The 17,013-nt window shown below is 40.0% G+C and overlaps 1 protein-coding gene across 2 annotated transcripts in view; it reads left to right on the top strand.

Annotated features, from left to right (window-relative positions):
• Positions 1-16,233, top strand: part of INPP5F (inositol polyphosphate-5-phosphatase F) — a 90,446-nt gene extending 74,213 nt beyond the window's left edge. For both annotated transcript variants that reach the window (XM_074999766.1, XM_074999768.1), the window contains 7 exons: positions 2,062-2,179; positions 3,011-3,209; positions 4,320-4,391; positions 4,562-4,635; positions 6,648-6,776; positions 7,346-7,433; positions 13,493-16,233. In XM_074999766.1, the coding sequence (XP_074855867.1) occupies positions 2,062-2,179; positions 3,011-3,209; positions 4,320-4,391; positions 4,562-4,635; positions 6,648-6,776; positions 7,346-7,433; positions 13,493-14,642 (1,830 nt within the window). In that variant the 3' untranslated portion in view covers positions 14,643-16,233. The remainder of the gene's footprint in view (positions 1-2,061; positions 2,180-3,010; positions 3,210-4,319; positions 4,392-4,561; positions 4,636-6,647; positions 6,777-7,345; positions 7,434-13,492) is intronic.
• Positions 16,234-17,013: the final 780 nt, after the last annotated feature.

The raw sequence follows: 17,013 nt of genomic DNA, 5'->3' as shown, positions 1-17,013 counted from the left end.
AAAAGGAGGGTGAGAAACTGTTCTCAGGGGTGCCAGATGGCAGAACAAGGAGTAATGGTTTGAAGTTGAAGAGGGAGAGGTATAGGTTAGATATTGGGAAAAGCGACTTCACCAGGAGGGTGGTGAAGCATTGGAATGCGTTGCCTAGAGAGGTGGTGGATTCTCCATCCCTTGAGGTTTTTCAGTCCTGGCTGGACAAGGTCCTGGCTGGGATGACTTAGTAGGGGTTGATCCTGCTTGAAGCAGGGGGCTGGACTAGATGACCACCTGAGGTCCCTTCCAGCCCTGTGATTCTGTGTTGATGACGTTAAATATCTTGACTTTGAAAGAGAAGAAAAGTGTAAGAACTGAATTAATACTGAAAATATTTAACAACTTTTGCGTTACATTTCAGCAGAATACATTCACAGTGCTTCAAAATACATGTTCTTCAGAACTTGGTGGATAGCAGATGATAGCCTGCCTTTCTGGCTATAGTGAGAAGAGTAAACCAGCTATCATTAAATAATGGAGGAATAACCCATCTAATATTTATTTTTAATGTTGTTGGTGAACTGTAAAGTTTACCTGCCAAGACTAGAATTTAAGGTTCTGTACTTCCCACAGTTGTGACCTTTTAGTAGATGCTGCTCCGTTTATTTTCAGAAGGGATCACTAAAGGAAACAAATTGCTCTTAATACACACAAACAATGGTGAAACCTTTCCAGTGCTCTCAGACTCTGGTGTTCAGGAGCCTGACTACTGTCAACAGATTGCACTGTTGTTAATCTTTTGTAATTGTATGCTCCTTGGGTATGGGTGACTTTCATTTTTGTTGGCTAGCACTTTGTAGTCACTGAACAGATGAATAAAGCTGCCTGTCTAGAGCCCTTATTGACTAAACTAGTGAGTGGTCCTGTTCCCTCCCCATCATATCTTTAATTTGTGCCTGTCAAGCAAATACTCTGAAGAATGAAGACCGTATTTGCTTGTGAACAAATCACTGAAGAATGAAGACTGGTTTGTTCACAGTTACCCAAAGACGATTGGTTGTTTTTTGCCATTCAGGATTATTCACCTGGAAACCAATTTAACCAATCTTGCAATGGATGCATTTTTAGGGCCCTAAAATTCCATACTCTTGAAACATATCTTTCCAGTAAAGATAACTGGAAAGATTGTCAGCAGTGCTGGACACCAGTAGCATCCTAGGCCTGAAAGGGACCTTGAGCGGTCAGTAGCTCTTTTTGGCTTTGTGGGGTGCCCAGCAGCTCTGAAATTCTCATGAAGTAAGATCTAGGGATGACACTTGCAAAAGTCATTTGCACTAAAGAATTTTGACTCTGGAGGACCTACTTGGCCTAGACAGGATAGCTGGTCGCTGAGCATCATGGTTATGAGGGCAGCTATTTGGATGTGTCTTCAAGGGAGCTTACGGTCCCTGTGTGCATGAGGCTTGGCCCATATTAATAATGGAACCCAAAAGATTCTAACCTTCTTTCTGAGCAATGATTTTAAAAAGTACATGTCAAACAAGTCTGAACAATAGTGATGCCTTTATTGATTTTTTTTTTAATTAAGTCCTATATGACCCATCCTAATATTAACAGATTCAGACTATTGATTTTTCTTTCATCTCTCTTGAAACCTGAAATTCATGGTTTTGCATGTACAATCCATGACCTTTAGTCATATTATTTGACCTAATATGTCTGAGACATTTATTCTTTAAGTGGATAAAAAAGATTTATTGATATGTTAAAAATGTCTTTGACAAACAGGTCTGTAGCATTTTAAGATTTTTCCAGAGATTGAAACATTTCTTGAACTATATTTGTGTCACAGGTGAAGAAAATATTTGTTTCACAGGTAAAGAAAATGCTGTCTTTATTGCTGATTTGTAATATATCCTTATTTTTATATACAAAGAACAGCAACTAAAATTGATTCACTGAAATGTCACTCATTCAGTTGCGCAATATTTACACTAAACTCAAATGGCTTTTTGAACTGAAGTTTATTATTTAAATGCCACACATTTGGCTAATTAAATGTTGAAAGGAGTGTTTTCCATGTAATAGGGTGACTTCACAAGAACTGGTGAAAGGAAACTCACAGGAGTAATGAAAGATGGAGTCAATTCTGCAAATAGATACTACTTGAATCGTTTCAGGGATGCTTATAGGCAAGCAGTCATAGGTAAGGGGAAAGTAAACTATTTTCAGCTGAATTATTTACCATTTGTCTTTTTTTAACTGTGTTTTTCTTGTTTTTTCTGTGTTGCACGCTTTCAAAAGGTTAAGGAAGCACATGTCTAAGTGCCATACACTTCATGCAGTATGGCTTAGTTGCTTTGTAGTAAATGCCAGTTCACTTAGTGGAACTATATGATCATAATCTCATTTTATATCTAGCTAATTTATGATTTACCAAATGTTCTACTCCATCAGTTTCTTATTCATCTTGTTTTTGGAAACTATTTCAAGTAACTATTTGCTTACTAAGAAGTAGGCATAACTAAATTTTTCTGAACAAAATGCCCTTGTTGATACTTTATTGTATAATAATAAGATGAGCATATATTTAGGAGATTTTGTGTGACCTTCAAACCCACAATGTAATCTAGATTTTTTTTTTAATACTAATCTTTTGAATCATTTTTATATAAAGCAGTTTTTTTCCAATGTGTGTGGGGAAACCACATAACTTATGCAATGTCTGTAAAGAAAAGGTCAATAACCTTTCACATTCTGCAGTGATTTGGAGGACAAGAATAGTGTTATACACCCTGATTTCAAGATGTTTAATTTTATGAACTTCTTAATTTAGTGACCTCAGTCTCTAATTAGTTTGTAAAATAAATGTTGTACGCCCTCCTCTCACCCCACAGCCACCAAAAAAAAAAATTTGGAGCGTAAAGCTTATTCAGAGATGTAAACTAAGACGTTGATGGAGTGCTTCTGTATGCATCTTCCTAAATATCTCATTTTTGTCAGTTCCTAATCTTTATTGTCTATATTTGCTGTCTAGATTTGATGCAAGGTGTCCCAGTCACTGAGGATCTTTATTCCATATTTACAAAAGAGAAAGAACATGAAGCACTGCACAAGGAGACTCTGAGAAGCCATCAGGAACTGATCAGCCAGCTGTTGCAAAGTTACATGAAACTACTCCTACCAGATGATGAAAAATTCCATGGTGGATGGGCACTTATTGATTGTGATCCCAGGTACGCAGAACAAGATTATAGCTGATTTTTTTTTTTTATTGGTCATCTGCCAACATGGGGTCGTTCACATTTTATTAAACTGGTTAAATTACCTACATTTATTTGTAGTTTTGATAGTTGATACCACCATACTTTAAGTATGTTGCAGATTAAAGACTTTTGCAAGTCGTGTATTTTAGAAATCACTTCAAAATGTGATTTGTACTGAAAACTGTAGGGGATTAATGTGGTAAAACTTTCTTAAATGTGTTCTCCTAACTACCCTAAAAATGGACCAGGATAGAACTAGTTCGGAAAGACCTCACATAGCCATGCAAGAAAGCTTAGTGTCTTTGACTTTTAATTGTCGCAGACACTATTGAAGAGCATTTTCAGCTGTTCATGGACATTAACGTACCCATTTTCCTTATTGCTTTTAAACCAACATGCCGCAAATCTATAATTTGCAGTATATTAAAGCCATATCTGATTAAATAAATTTGCTATTTGTGAAAGCCCAGTGTTGTCTTGTTAACCACATCATAGGCATGCAAGGGCAATAGGATCACAGATTTCCATTGTGGCAATGTGCCTCAGTTTTGTTTAGGTGATGTGACTTATTAAGATAAAAGGGTGCGTGCGTGCGTGCGTGCGTGTAAAATATGATATAATAAATTTTTGCTGTGATTAACTGTCCCCAAGACCAGTGAAAGCTTCATATCCCTGTAGCAGTCCTTAGAAACAGCCAACTTCTTCAGATGGGAATGAACACTACCTTTCCCACAACCCAGCTGCATGATCCTATCCAGCCTCACTTGTCGTTTCATCCAAGCAAATTTGGCTTGGTGTTACCGATGCGCTTTATTTATGTATCTCATAGAAAGTGTGAACTCTTCAAAGTTATATTTGCATTTCGCTGGTATACTTTTTTGAAAACTAACAGAAGTACTAGAATTATGTAAGCAAAGAGAATATTATGCAATTAAGTATAGTCCAGTCACTGTTAGTTACTTGAATTTCTTTGTTTTGGTATTATGGTCATGTCTGTTTTTAACACACAATGCAGAATGCCTGTCAGTTGCAGCTGTATCACTGAACACTTGTGTATATTTTGCCTACTTTGTTTTATAGTCTTATTGATGCTACTCACAAAGATGTGGATGTTCTATTGCTGCTTTCGAACTCTGCCTACTATGTGGCCTAGTAAGTCCATTGGATTTCCCCCCCCCCCCCATTCATCATGCGCTGTATTTTGTTAATAAACATACCATGTTTATATACAGAATCTTTAGTTTTAATACCTTTGTGCTATACACCAATTGTTTTAGCTGTGAGTAAATAAATAATTAACTTGGATTGTTTTCTCTGTCTAGTTATGATGATGAAGTTGACAAAGTAAATCAGTATCAAAGACTAAGCCTTGAAGCCTTGGAGAAAATAGAAATAGGTAGGAATTGAAAGACATCACACTTAATTACATGTTACCCCTGATCCTGGAAGGTGATCTCATAAGTAGTGTTCCACAGTGGTTGCCAAAGATGTCCTGTCAACAGGATGGTTTGGGGCTGCTGCCCTAGGCCCTGTGCTTTGGTGGTGGACCCCACAGTAGCTGCCTCAACTGTCCCATCCATAGGACTGTCCCCCATAGTGATGGGTGGCCTGGGAGATTAGTTGTGGGAGTGGGGGGTGGTGACGGCACAAGGCAGCAGCAAGGGTCACCTGCCCCCCACCCCCACTTACTGTGGTGGCAAGTGTGCAGGAAGTGGAGTGATGCACATATCAGCCTGCCCCACTCCTGCCTTCTGCCAGCCAGGTCACTCCTCTGTTTCACTGTAGCAGTAGGATGCAGAGTGTCCTGATATGGCCCTAGTCTGCTGTGCTCCATTCCCCCAAGTGCAGCCTGAGCCCGGCAATCCCAGCCTCACTCTAGAGCTTGCACACCCAGCCAGAGCCCATGCACCCCAACATCTGTCCCAGCCCTGAGCCCCTCAGCCTCAGCCCTACTCTGGAGCCTGCACACTCTGTCAGAATCCTTCCACTCCTGCACTTCAAGTCTCTGCCGCAGCCCTGATCCCCCTCCTGTTCTCAGAACCCCTTGACCCCACTCCTGCCACATGAACTTTATGTACATCCGTATGAAGGTGATGTGCAACACATCAATTCCACTGTGGTGCACATGAGAAAATTCATTTGCACAGAGGTGGAAGAAGTTAAGTAGAACACCTGTTGGTGGCGTGTAACCGGACTTAGCCTCCATTAAGTAGTTTTCATTTCCCTTGGACCATCCTATGTTCTGCCTAGTAACTTAAAGGAAAGGAAACCTGGCAAAGTCTTCAAGGTGTCAGATCATAACTTCTTCATTCCATACCCAGTATTTACTAAAAATCTCAGATGTCTGAGTTTATAATAATAGTTAATGGGGAAGTATACACTGGAATTTCTAGTTAGCTCACATAATAACTCATAGAAAGGGAATAATTTTGAGTACATGGTTGTTTTTTTTTTTAAAGAAACTTCAATGAAACATTGCTGCAATAATTTGACAAAATTAAGTTAGATATCTGAACCAAATCAAAAACATAATATAGTCTATGGTCAGTTTACATCACATATTGACAAGTTTCAAAGATGGTATTTGTCTATTTTGAGAGGGCTGTTTGATTAGATACTTTTCTGTAGAATTTTGGGGGTGTAGGAGGGGGCTCAGAGCAGGAGATGAAGGTGCAGGAGCAGGTTCAGGGCTGAGGATCAGGGTTGGGAGGCAGGGTCTAGGAGGAAGTTGGAGATTTAGAGTGTGGTGGGGGCTCAGGGCCTGGACTGGGAGTGGGGTGTTTTACCTGTTGGCCCTCCTCCTCCCGCCCATATCTCCTTTTGGCTTGGATTTGTATTGGAGACACAGTAGCTAATGGATATTAGGAAGAGAATGTGGTTTTAGGTGGAAATGCTATCTGGAGTAACCTTTCTGGTAGAATGATGCAAAAAGTAGCAGGTTTTCTATAGGTTTTCCATACATTTGCACAGATGTTTTAGAAGTTGTCTGTATTTAAACCGTGGTGGTATTTCATACTGTATTTAAACAATCAATGTCTAAAACATCTGTGCAGCTCTCTGTAGAAAACCTTCTGCTCTTTCATCTTTATACCAAATAAAGGCTATTCCTGACAATATATATAGGCTGAGAATTTTGCAATATTTATTCCACTAATCCAATGTTTCCCAAATTTAAATCATTTGCATACCCCTTTCAGGACGTTGGCCTTATCAGCATACCCGCCTCTCCCAGTGTCATCCCCCTGCTCATCCCTGATTTTTAGTAATTTATTTTCTGCCACGTACCCCGTGAAATCCTTTCGTGTACCACGAGTGGTTTGTGTGCTACACTTGGGGAAACGCTGCACTGATCCATGAAAGAATGCTGTCCACCCTCCCAAACCAATGGTTGTCTGGCTTATTTTTCAGGTCCTGAACCCACCCTTTTTGGAAAGCCCAAATTCTCTTGTATGAGGCTGCATTATAGATACAATGAAACAAGTGGATATTTTCACACACTCAGAGCTGTGGTACGCAACCCTGAAGAAGATGGAAAAGGTAATAAGTGTACATTTTCCAGTAATGCATGATTATGTTCAGTATACTAAAACTTAGATGAAAAAGGTTATGTAGCATATATCAACCTCGGACCTCAGAGGGTAGGATGAATGTTAAAGATGGTCATAGATGCTGATATCTATGGATTAAGTCAGTGTAATCCATGACTACATTCCTCATTTTGTTTAACTTGGTTAACAAAACACTTAGCAGTAGAACATCTTATTTCCTACCTGTAACTCTAGTTTTTGACATCTATGAGAATTTAATATTGTCCATCAATCAATAGAATCCCCTTCCCTCCCTGTCCCCAAAGTGAGCAGTTGATTGGAAATATGCTTTTCTGACTTACATGTACCAAGACATGGTACTCCCACTTAGATCTTTACATCAGGAAACTGCATCTTGTCGGGGCGGGGGGGGGGGGGCCACGGGTAAATAAGTTTTTTAAAAAAGGAGTGATTTAACATGTTTGTGACAAATGGCCTCTAAAATTAGATTTGCTAGAATGTGGGATTTTAAGAAGTTTATATTGACAGGAATCTGACAGTTTGCTCACTGGATTTCAGATACCCTTCAGTGTATTGCAGAGATGCTGAGAATCACGAAACAAGCTATGGGATTGGATGTGCCTATTATTGAGAAAAAGCTGGAGAGGTGAGTGTTTTGTGTTTTTTCCGCCTGCTCTGAATCCTCAATACCACAATTTAAATCCTCTCTTAGAGACACCAAGTCATTTCTGCATGGGATTCTCACAGCAAGTGTCCCCATTTTAGTTCCTGTGTTAAGAATGATCTGATTTATTGTTTTTAGCAGCTGCATGCTGTAAACATCTATCTAAGGGTAGAATTTTAAATAGTTTCTCCCTGTCTGTGTTAGTGCATGGGACTGATCAATGCCTATCAAGGTCAGTGGAAAGACTTTTCCAATGATTCCATTGGATGTTGGGGTGTGACCTTATATGTACAAACACACATAGCATAATCCCTTTAAAAGTGAAAGCATCTTGGGAGCTGTGAATCCTTGCTACGTAAGGTCTTTAGAGAACAGCTGCTTTTCTCTTTTAAGTGTGCTATGTGACTATAAGACCGTGTTCATCTCTGGTAACCCTTTTCAGGTGTCCTTTGATATCTTGCATCTGAACATGAGTGTACTTTCTTCATACAGGCTGTGTTAAATGAAGGGCTGTCTCGAAGCTGGTACCGTGCTTTTGACAGCTAAAACTAAGTAGCATTTGCAGCTCTCCCTTATGACCTCTCCCTTATTTCAGTGCCTACTTGACAGCTGTGTAGAGGGTGTGTGGTTCTGTTGCCTCTCCTCATGTTCAGGGGTTCTGTAATGTGTGCATTTAAAATACTGCTACAAAACACAAGATTAATGTCAAGGTTACCTTTGTGGAGCCACTCATTATGAGTTGAGGAGTAGTCGTTCTGCACCTCAAGGATGAACAGGACATCTCTTGTTGATGGAGAGGAAGCGGACTTCACAAACTACAGGAAGTCGAAGTGACATGCTGAAATGCTACAAGGCATAAGAGGGGCATTTGAGTGCCATGTTCCTGAGCACTTTTTTAAATAAAAAGTGGCACATTACCATTTTGGCACAAAGTTGGTATCTGACAATTTAAGTTGAACTCTTAAAGAAAAATGTGGTGGGAAGAAGGCTTTGCCACTCTGTTCTGCATGAAACTCCTGGTGACTGCTATAATCTGGTGAAATCTTTTAGGAGCTACTCTGCAGGAATGGGGAGGTATGTGTGAAGCTAGACTGTCAGAATACAGTAGACACTTGCTTTGTGCAACTCGACTTAGACGTTTTCCTATTAATGTGAGCAGAGTCCAGGGGGAGGCTCCCTTATTGCACCCTACCTCTCAGCTTACCCCTGCACTGCTGGCCAGCTCAGGGGCTCCTTAGTACGCAGCTCCTGCCTAGTGGCTGCCTGGCACTGCAATGCCAGGGGTGGAGAGGGGCAGGCACAGCTGGGGCTGCCACCACCTGGGCCACTCCATGGCTGAGCTGCCTTGGGGCCAAACCGTGTAGTGGCTGGGGGCGTGTCAGGGGCACCATGGCTGCTCCGCATGGCCAGGCACTGGAGCAGGAGGTGCCCTGCCCAGCCCAGCCCCATACCTGGTGCGGCCCACCCACAGGGGAAAGCCAGAGCTGCCAGCTGGAGCAGAGGCTCCAGCTGCCCACCTCCCCCAGCCAGGGGAATTCCAGGGATTCCCCAAACCCCCACTCCCCAGTATCTGACATGTCTAGAATATTCATGTATCCAGTCTGATTGCCCCAAGACATAAGGGCAAGTATACAGAAGTTGTAATTCATAGACTCCTATCCATGAAAGAACTGTCAAAAAATCACATGAAAGGACTCTAGTTTCATCATGCCAAAAAGGTCTTAGATAAACTTACTTTATAGTGGCATAATACTCAAGAACAGATATAGTTATTGTATTAAAACGGCCAAGCTAAGTGATTTTATTTTATAAATTAATTGTTGGATAGGATAAATTGCAGTTCACTTCTAGGAAACTCCATGTCTGACAGCTAGAAAAATAAACTTTAAAACACAACTCATTAGAGATAATTAGTGTTTTGAGTACACAGTGTTTCTTTTCTAATCTGTGACTAATTGCTTCAGGCTGTTGATTCTGCATTTCTTGCTACCCACAACAAAATAATTTTTGTAAATGGTATTAGAAGGCCATGCAGATACTCAGTAGAGCCTGTATATGCTATGGGGATTGGTGCTTATCTGGAAGAAGTTGATTTTACAGAATACCTAGAACTACTAAAAAGCTAAATACAAGTTAATGAGGTTTAGTGGATCTACATGGATGATATTTTAAAAGCACAAATTAGAAATTTCAAGACTGTGTTCACAGCAAATGTAACTTTCTTTGGTGTCTATGTAATATTTTCTTTACATAACCTTGCCTTTATCTCTGCTTACAACATTTGTCACAGATACTAGGTAATTTTCATGTCTTGTTTTGTGTTCAAAGTTTTTTTAGCAGTAGTACAACAAAAACATTCTTTGTAAATCATGTTATTAAAAAATCCAAATATCTGAAATGTTAAAAGCTAACTCTTGAAATGAATGGCACAAAAGCCTGGTTAGAGAGGGTATTGAGGTTCCCTTGGAATAACAAAAATAGACAACTAGAAGGTAGACGTTTTGGCTGTGTCTACACTGAGCCCTAGTGCCAACAGCTTAATGCAAATAAGCAGTCTAAAAATGCAAAATGGTGGCTCATTTACATACTCATAGGAATAAGGGGTTTTCGATGTTGGCGGGGTCCTTTCGAAAAGGACCCCGGTGTAGATGAGTCACGTGGGAGCGAACTGCGGCACTTTCAAAGTGCCTTGGCTACCAGCATGCTAATGAGGCATTGAACATGCATTTCAGCACCTCATTAGTTTTCTTCGCTCTGGCCATTAGCATGGCCATTTAGAAGTTTTTACTAAGTGTAGACACAGCCAAAGAGTAGAGAAGGTGAGACAGGAAGAAACTGATTTGGATTTGGATGAATACAGAAGTTGTGAACAAGTGACTACAAGCTAGCTTCCATTCAGGCTGGAATGCATACCCAGAAATGTTGTGTGCTACCACACCTCCCCTCCTGGTAATGTTGTTTTATGTGTACTGTTCGCGAAAGCAGCAAACTTCATGAATATTTTTCTTACATTTAGGCTAAAACTACACTTATATATATAGTCAACACAGCCAATCTGGTGTCTGACCTCTGCAACTTTTTTCTCAACCACAATTATTTCCGATTTGGGGGACAATTTATACCTCCAGATTAGTGGAACTGCTATGGGCACCCACATGGCCCCACAATATGCTAATATATTTATGGCTGACCTGGAACAACGATTCCTCGACTCTCGTCCCCTATTACCCCTCCTCTACTTAAGATACATTGATGACATCTTTATGATTTGGACCCATGGTACAGAGACTCAAGAAGAATTCCAGAGACTTTAACAATCTGCACCCCACCATCAACTTATGTCTCAATTACTCCACGCAAGAGATGCATTTCCTGGACACTACAGTACAAATCAAGGATGGCCTGATGGGTACCACACTGTACCAGAAACCCACTGATTGCTATACTTACCTACACCCTTCTAGCTTCCATCCTGCACACATAACTAGATCCATTGTTTACAATCAAGCCCTTGGGTACAATCGCATTTGCTCTGATCCAACTGACAGAACAAAAACTACAAGAACTTTACCAAATATTCATAAACTTGAATTACCCACCAGGAGAAATAAAAAAACAAATTGACAGGGCCAGACGAATACCCAGAGACCAGCTACTCCAAGATAGGCCCAAAAAAAGCCAACAACAGAACACCACTGGTCATCACCTACAGCCCCCAACTCAAACCACTGCAACAAATTATCAAAGACCTACAACCTATCCTTAATCAGGATGCCATACTCCAGAAGGCCCTAGGTGACATGCCTGTTCTCTTCTACAGACAACCTCCCAACCTTATGAGGATTCTAACCAATAGCCACAGTCTGTACTGCAGGAATACCAGTCCTGGGACTTTTCCTTGCAACAAAGCCTGCTGCCAGCTTTGTCCACATATCTATTCTGGCGATACCATCACTGGACCTAACCAGGTTATTCACAGAATCACAGGCACATTCTCATGCTCCACTAACATCATACATGCCATCATGTGCCAACAATGCCCAGGTGCTTTGTATATTGGACAGATTTCACACTCTCTGACAGAGTTAATGGGCACAAAACAGATATCAAAACACTCCTGATCCACAAACCAGTTAGTCTACATTTTAATGGAGTGGGCCATTCTGTTAATGACTTAAGAGTTTGCTCTTATTGAAGAAAAATTTTCAGTCTTCTCTAGAAAGAGAAGCCACTGAACTCTCTTTCATATTCAAATTAGACACATTAACATGTGGTTTGAACCGGGATGCAAATTTTCTGGGACACTGTAGGGGCTCTTTTGCATACTTGTCTTAATCTGATTCTTGACTCCCCCACCCTCTGCTCTCTGATTTGCTCACCTTGATAATTTTTTTCTGATTTATCAACTTTGATTACTGTTTTCGGTTCTCTATGCCTTAAATATTGAGTCTGTTCTGGTATGGCTATGGTTTGAAGAAGTGGGTCTGTCCCACGAAAGTTCACCTAATAAATTATTTTGTTAGTCTTTCAAGTGCTACTTGACTGCTTTTTTGTTTTGATAGTACATAGACAAGTACGGTTCCCTCTCTGTTACTATATGAGAAAATACAATCGTATCTTGAAATAGAAACCATGCAGCCAAACACCACACTTGAAATAGCAGGGCTATTTTGAGAGTGGTATTTCATTCCCAGTAACCCTCATTGCATGAGGGTTACTGGGAAGTTCAAAAATAGCCCCTTATTTTGAACCCGAATGCAGTGCAGCCTGCCTTAGTGTTACAAAAGTGATGTCATTCTGTCATGAACAGAAATCTAGACCCTGATTTCAATACGTGTTGATACACAGCTATTTAAAGGCAAGTTTTATTGAAACAATCTTGAGTCAATTTAGTCTCTTACCTGAAATGGCAAAACACTTAATTTCCTTCTTTTCTTGATTGATTGGTCCCAGGTATTTAAAGATCAGCATTAAAACAGGGCTATCAAAGCTTAAAGTTTTGGGTTTGGTCAGGTTCTTCTAAAGGAATTGTTAATCATGTTATTTCACCAGTCATTCTTTTGGAATGATTCTAAAAATACATTTCGTTTGCTTGTAACTGAATCTATTAAAATACACTGGAACCTCTTTAATTTAGGGAAATAGGCTACGCTGGATTATGGAATTTTCTAGACCCTTGGGCTACATCAGCACTAGAGTTTTGTCAACAAAACCAGGTTTTTGTTGACAAAACTTGCTGTGTGTCTACACACAATGTGTGTTTTGTCGACAGCATGTGGACAAAACTTGGCACTTCTACTGGCAGCGTTCTGCCTCTCCAATGGGGAATAACACCTTTTACAGTTTGGTTACCAGAAAAGCTGTGTAGATGCTCCAGGGGGGTCCTATATCAACAGACAGAGCTTCTGGTTCACCAGGCAGCCCTGTTTGCCGAGCCTCTGGTTGGTCATTCTGGCAGTCTGGCCACTCTGACAGAGCGGATTGCTCTTTCGAGCCGTTTTTGTGTGTGGATGTTTTACCAGAAAATCTCTTCTGAAAGTAACTTCTGTTGAAAGATTGCTGTATTGTAGACGTAGCCTTGTTGTTCACTATAGGGAAGGGTAAACAAGTCTAGTATTAAAGCTTTTGTATATACAAACAGTTTTATAGAGTACTGTCGTGCATAATGTGTCAGAAAATTTATAACAGTACAATAAGGATTTATTTTGTTGTTTTCTTTGTTGGTAAGTAAGCAGAAAGCCACTAATTGTACAGTATAGTTCTCTGCTGTTTCTCATGTTTACAAGTCAACTTTGGACAGTACAGTGTGTATGTATGTACACTTGTTGCGCTGTATTTAAATTTATTTTTTTATTATCATTGTGGTGCTCTAGCCATGCAGGGGTCTGAATCATGAAAGTTATTGGATTAGACTCCCAGATAAAAGAATTCAAGCGTATTAAAGCAATGTTAACTGGGATATTGTGAAACTTGTGATTTAGACGTATAACTGCTTGATTAACTGTGTAAGAGAAGACGTGACTTTCTCTTTAATTTTTCAGGAAGAGCAGTAAACCTCATGAAGACATCATTGGCATTAGATCCCAGAATCGAGGATCCCTGGCGCAAGGCAAGAATTACTTAATGAGCAAGTTTTCGTCTCTTAATCAGAAAGTCAGACAAACCAAATCCAATGTTAACATTGGCAGTCTTCGCAAGTTAGGGAATTTTGCCAAGCCTGAAGTGAAAGTTAATTTTTTAAAACCCAACTTGAAAGTTAATCTTTGGAAATCAGACAGTAGCCTTGAAACTTTGGAAAATCCAATGGCAGACACTAAAGTCCATGTTGAATCAGATATTGAAATATCCGATAATGACTCTTTCCATTCTGATGATTTCCTTACAAATTCTAAATCTGATGATGACCATCAATTAACTGACTCTTTGGAGAATGTAGGCCAGATAGATTATGTTCTGCCTAGCTGTGGTATTATTGCTTCAGCTCCTCGACTGGGGAGTCGGTCCCAGTCTATAAGTAGCACTGACATCAACATTAGCATTCATGTTCCTTCAGAGATCCACGTCACCCAGGCTAGCAGGCCTGAGTGTGAAGACAGCTCTATACAAGAAACGCCTTTTGCTGAGGATGTGGCAGTGGAGTTCTCTAAACCCATCGATGCATACTGCCACCGATTTGTACAAGACGCTCAAAATAAGATGACAGATGCTTTGGTAGCAGAAACTGCTCCTCAACAGCCCTGTCAAGGACTAGACCAAGCCCGCAATAATGCTTCTCAGAAAAGAGAAACCTGGTCAGAAACAGACAGAGACATCCCTTCCAGGCCATCTAAACTGGATGTGCCATTTTCTGAGTCAGATTCTCAGTTCTTAGGTGTTGAGGATATTTACTCTAATAGATCTCATAAAAGCCCAGGATCTGCGTCCAGTATTCTTGAAGTTGAGGCAGGACTTCAGATGACTCCTTCTCCAGCAGACAGCAATGGTAGCAGAGCAGTCTCCCCCTTTGCTAAGATCCGCAGCTCCATGGTCCAAGTTGCTAATATTACACAAGCTGGATTGACCCAAGGGATAAACTTTGCAGTGGCAAAGGTACAGAAGAGCCCAGCAGAACCAGAGGCTGTAAACGAAGTCAAACAAAATGAACTGGTAGAAATGTTTACACAGTGCCAGACACGAATAATTCAGATTTAGTTGCTAACTTGAAAATTATTCTTGTTGTGGCTTGTACTTATTCTTAAAGTCATAGTAGGAAGACCCTTGTAACATGAATTACCACTGAACATCAGGACAAAATACCAATAATTATGTTTACAGGAAGTATTTTTCATGTAAGTTGATTTTGGTTCTGAACGGGTTTCAGAATTCCCTGAAGCAGCTGAGGAGACAGACAGACATGCATACTGAACAGGTAGCCTGTACACTGGTATTCTAGTAAGCATGCTGTTCATTTTAAAATTGATTGCACAATTATCTTTTTGAAGCAAATTTTTGTAGGTCACCTGATTTGTCTAGAATATTTATAGTATAAAGGGTTGGTACTGCACTTCAATGACCTTCATCTTGCACTGCACCAGCAACATATTTTACTGATAAATGACATTTATTCTATTTATTTTTGAACTAGCTTTTTTTACTTAACCTTTTTTGTGTGGTTTCTGTTGAAGTTCTAGACATCTTTCTCAAGAAATGGTGTCTGTGCAATGGGAAGTGATAAATTTTTGCGGTTACATTAACTGAAAGTTTAAACTCTTCCCAGTCACCACACTTGTCTGTCCTACTTCAATTAAAGGATAAGACAAGTTGCAAAAAAATCTAATATCTAATTGCCTGAAGTGCAACTTCTTAAAGCTTGGGGGAACAGAGGGCTGTACAAAACTGAAGGGAACTAATTAAAAGAACACTATCTTACTGGTGTGTAAAGCTGTCCTGTACCCCTTTGTTCTACTAAACACACTGCCCTGTAATTTTTGTCCCCTATAATAAGGTAAACAAAAGGGCACTATCCAGCCAGATATAATTCCTTAGTATATCAGGGCATGCCCTGATGTTGTGTTCGTTTGATTAGAAGCTTTAACTACCTGGTAGCCAAAAACAAAGTGATTAAGCAAGTAGAACATAAAAGTAAAAGTAAATGAGTAAATTCATGAAATGAGTTTGGTGATTTTAAAATACTATATTAAACTGTTTGTTTAGTTTAAACCAACTCGGTTAGCATGGATGAGGCTGAACTCAACTTGCACAGGGAATTAAATACCAATAAATATGGTTAAGGAACGAAATCTCATTAAATTCTTTTTTCCCCCCCCACCCCTGCCAGAATTGGCCTTCCAACTCTGTCCTTCGCAGGATGTCATCTATATAAACTATTGCCTAAAGCAGGATCTTGCTATACTGTGGTTCATACTTATAACCACCACTATTGTAGAGCTGGTGTCTCTGTGTTTTAGTACACGTCCTGTATGTAGAATAAACATGTGGTGTTCTAAGCAATTAACAAGTGTCATGGTGGTAGTAAGGTGTCTGAGAATCTCTCTAGTGTAACTGAAGTAATTATCAGCTAAACCTGATTGTCTTTGGACTTTGCTAAAGTTTCCATTTTGTTATTTATTTGTTTTATTACAGTGACGTGGTTTGTTTCTGGGAGTGTCTATATACATTTGTGACTATTTAAAAATAAAATACCATGTATTTTAATGTGAGGGATGAACATGAAATATTTTAATTAAAAAATATAAATAAATAAAAACCAGGAGAGGCTTTCTGGTTCTTCCTATATGAAGAGTTACTGGAGCTCAATTCTCAAGTTCCAAACCACAAGGAACATCTGAACAATTTAGCCCAGGGTTTCAAGCCTGCTTTGCGTTCTTTTCCTGAATTGCACTGTCCACTCTCTGGATCCCAGGTTTTAGCCCTACAAGTGCTCCCAGTAAGAGGTCTAAACAGCCCTAAGTCCTCTGTCAAGGGGCACGGTGGTTTCTTCATCTCTTTGAAAACATGCTTGAGCCAAACAAGTTAAACTCAACCTGGGAGTTAACTAGGGCTGTTCTCTAGCCTGCATTATCTAGGTTGGGCTCAATGATCGAAAGGTAACTTCTGGCTGTGAATCACTTAACCAGCCTAGCAAGGTTCCATGCAACATTTGTTGGGGTGGAAAAATTTAATTCTTTTTAAGGCACTGCAAGAACTGTAGGCAGATGCTCCCTTCAGGATACTCTGCTATGGCCTTGGTACCAACTGAAGATGGAATTAATTTACAATGAAGCACCTGGTAACTTCTATGCATTTGTAATCTTTTCCCCTGTAGTAAGCTTGCACAGAAAGTGGTGTGGATGTTCTGGGAATGAGAATGGGAGAAGGAATTTGCTGGCTGTGAAGGGAGTGCAGTAGATCAGTAGTTCCCAAACTTTTCAGCATCACTCCCCCCACCTTTGATTTTTGAGAAACCCTCCCACACACACACACCCCTTCTTTACCATCATCCAATCCCACTTCTAACAATCTCAATTTGTAATATAAAATAAACACAAACTTGATATAAAAGGGGTTTTTCTTGACCCATTGT

This window comes from Carettochelys insculpta, chromosome 7 (assembly GCF_033958435.1).
Source record: "Carettochelys insculpta isolate YL-2023 chromosome 7, ASM3395843v1, whole genome shotgun sequence".
Classification (NCBI taxonomy): Eukaryota; Metazoa; Chordata; order Testudines; family Carettochelyidae; genus Carettochelys; species Carettochelys insculpta.
The sequence above is the reverse complement of the archived record's forward strand: the minus strand, read 5'-3'. Positions and strand labels throughout refer to the sequence as shown.